Here is a 3,194-nt window from a genome sequence, read left to right as displayed (position 1 = left end):
AGATATATACATTGAAAATTACAATACTCTGAAAAAAGAAATCAAAGAGGATTTCAGAAATTGGAAAGGCATCCTTTGCTCATAGATAGGAAGAACAAACATTGTAAAAATGGTTATTCTTCCAAATTGTTGTACAGATTTAATGTAATTCCAATCAAGTAACATTAATGTACCTCACAGATCTACAGAAACTATTTCTAAAATTCACTTGGAACCAGAAGAGATCTAAAACAGCAAAGGCAATCCTGGGCACAAAGGCAAAGCAAAAGACATCACAATCCCTGACTTGTAATTATACTATAAAGTGACTGATAAAATCAGCACGGCACTCACACAAAAAAACCAGACCTGAAGATTAATGGAATAGATTACAAGATGCGGCCACAAACACTAACATATTTAGCTACCTTAACTTTGGCAAAGGAGTCAAAAATTCTTACTGAAAAAAGGATAGCCTCTTTAATAAATCGTCCTGAAAAATCTAGTTTTCCATATTCTAAAAACTAAAACTAAAGCCATATCTATCACCATGCACTAAACTAAAGTCAAAGTGCATCAAATATCTAAATACTAAAACAGAAACACTAAAATTGTTGGAAGACAAAGTAAGTAAAAATCTTCAAGACAGAGAGATAAGCAGAGAGTTCATGATAAGAAACCAAACTGAATGGGAAATACTTCACAGAATCAATAACTGCAATCTCATCTTATAAAAAGTTTTTGCATGTCAAAAGGAATCACCAACAGAGTGAAAAAAAACACGAATTTGGGAAAAAATCTGAGCCAACTGTTCACAAGACAAAGGACTTCCTTGTAAAACATAAAAATAATTTTTAAAAACTAGGTCCCCAAAATTCAAAGGCCCAATCCAAAATTGTATATCTGTGATGAATGCAAACTTCTCAGATTAACAAATACAAATGGAAATAAATATATGAAAAATGTGTCAGTGATTTAGTTCAGTAGCATAAGCACTTACTTCACAAGTGCTAAGTCATGAGTTTGATACCTGATAGCAAAAAAAGAGAAATACTCAATGTCATTTGTAAGTTGATAAACACAAATTAAAATTACTCACTCCATTAAAATTACTCACTCCAGAAAGAATTGTTACCATCAAGACATCAATCAATAGCAAATTATGGATGGGTTATCGGGAAAAAAGAACCCTTCTCCAATCTTGGTGGGAGTGTGGACTTGTGCAACCACTGTGTAAATCAATATGGAGATTCCTCAAAAAACTAAGGTTAGAGGTTCCACCATACCCAGCTACTCCACTTCTTGATATTTTCCTAGAAAATTTAAAAACATCATACCACAGTGATATATGCACACCCATGTTGGAAGCAACTCAAACACTTAGGATATTTAAGGAGCACCAGAATTTAGAACACAAGGATCTCCCAAATGCTAAGGAGGCCCAAAAGACACCAGAATGTCAGAACTCACAACACCTAGAGCACCTTGAAGCTCCAGCAGCCCCGGGTTCTCTGGAGCCACAAGTCTCCTAGAAGCATCTGGATCTTTCAAAGGTCCAGGAGTTCTTAGTATGCTTGTCACTCCAGAAGTCTTTGAAGACTTTAATAGTTGTCAAGACATCAGCAGCTTCATAGTTCCCATGAGTCCTCAAGGAGTTGGAGGTTATAGTTTTTCCTCTAGAATATTCATCACCCTTTAGTTGGCATGTCCAAATGCTTCCTGAGTTTCTGGATAAACTCACAGTTACATGAGATTTAGCATGCACCTATATCCCACTTAATTATCTCTGGAGAGCTTTGTTGGCAGTTGCTCCTCAGGTGATGCAGGAAGAAAGATACTGGATATCTGAAACTTCCTGATGGAGCAATTTGAAAGTTTCTTACAAGTGCTCCAGTATACTCTTGACAATCCAGAAAACACACAATATGCCAATCACCATATTCATCAGTTGTGCCAAAAGGAGGGCCTTGTCCACCAGTGTGCAACCCATTTCTACTTCATCGCTCAAGAGCTTAACTGAGATGAAAGTATTTTATTCATCTAATTTTGAATATTTACCAGTTTTATCCAAACTGAATTGTCTTGCACAACCCCATCCACTATTCTATACAATCTGGTCACTCAGTACCTCAACCTAGAAGAGATGTTAAGTGATAAATGTCATCCCAACTCATTAGGGAAAAGTCCTTCAGAAGGTAGAGGTGCACCTGAGAGTCTACTAGCTGTGGACCAGCTTGTGCAAGGCTCAAGAAACTATCCACACCTCAGTAAACTAAACAGACTTATTGTAATTACAGTCATTTGTGCCTCTACTCTGGTCATCCAATTTATTTTGCAGACTGTCCTGCCAAGCTTCATCATGCCAGGCAGGGAATAAACAGTGAGGTCTAGCAGTACAGGGGACCCCAGAAGGGCCAATCCACAAAAAATATGAATTCTTTTCTCTTCCAGTACCCATGTCCTGTATCCTCTGGTTAACTCTTTAAATACTACTGGGATGATGACAGTTCCTTGAGCAAGCAATGGTGGATTCAAACTCCCACAGAAACAGCACTGACCATTCTGTGATTCTTCCAGAGAAGATGCACATTCATAATAACATCTTCCATCTGATACTCAAGATTGTGGGTGGGTGGCCATCCACTGCCAAATGGACCTGTAATGAAGAAAATGACACCTGTTGAAGTCAAAATTGAAAACCACATTGAAGAGATACAGTTTTACATTACTCAGGAGACAAGATGCCCTCTGATTCTTGAAATCCGCTGGTTTGAAACAAATGACCCACATGTCTAGTGGAATATCCATGCTATGTCTTTTCCATCAGGTTACTGTCACCACAATTGGCTCAGATACAAGTGGATTAGAAGGCATATCCTGCTGACACCTAGACCACTGCCAGCCTGCCCCTCATCTCAGACCACCTAGGACTCCCATGCTTCCCATGCTCACCCCCCATGCTTGGATCACCACTTTCAGCCCACCCCTCAGGGACCCCCACACAAACCTCCCGGACCTAGTAATGCTGTTGATCTTTGGCTCCCAACTCTTCTCCCAGAAACTTGGACTACAGCGTAATACCATGCTGGCTCAAGGGGAAACTCAGGAACACCTCCCCCAAACAGAAGACCTCAGAAAGCTCCAGTCAGTGTGGTGAGTTTGCCCCTAAAATAGAGGTCTGCAGGTGGGTAAATAGGAGCATTTGTGAATCTCCC

At 39.4% G+C, this 3,194-nt stretch overlaps 1 protein-coding gene across 1 annotated transcript; it reads left to right on the top strand.

The window, feature by feature from the left end:
* Window positions 1-1,337: 1,337 nt before the first annotated feature.
* On the top strand, window positions 1,338-1,999 carry Rtl3 (retrotransposon Gag like 3). Its single transcript, XM_063245564.1, is given in 2 exon segments — window positions 1,338-1,612; window positions 1,723-1,999. Coding segments are annotated over 2 exon segments (552 nt in total).
* The last annotated feature ends 1,195 nt before the right edge of the window (window positions 2,000-3,194 follow it).

The sequence above is a fragment of the Cavia porcellus genome, unplaced genomic scaffold (assembly GCF_034190915.1).
Source record: "Cavia porcellus strain 051 isolate PalLab524CR breed Dunkin Hartley unplaced genomic scaffold, mCavPor4.1 scaffold_3, whole genome shotgun sequence".
In the NCBI taxonomy this organism is placed as follows: domain Eukaryota; kingdom Metazoa; phylum Chordata; class Mammalia; order Rodentia; family Caviidae; genus Cavia; species Cavia porcellus.
This window is presented reverse-complemented; position numbering and strand designations above follow the sequence as displayed.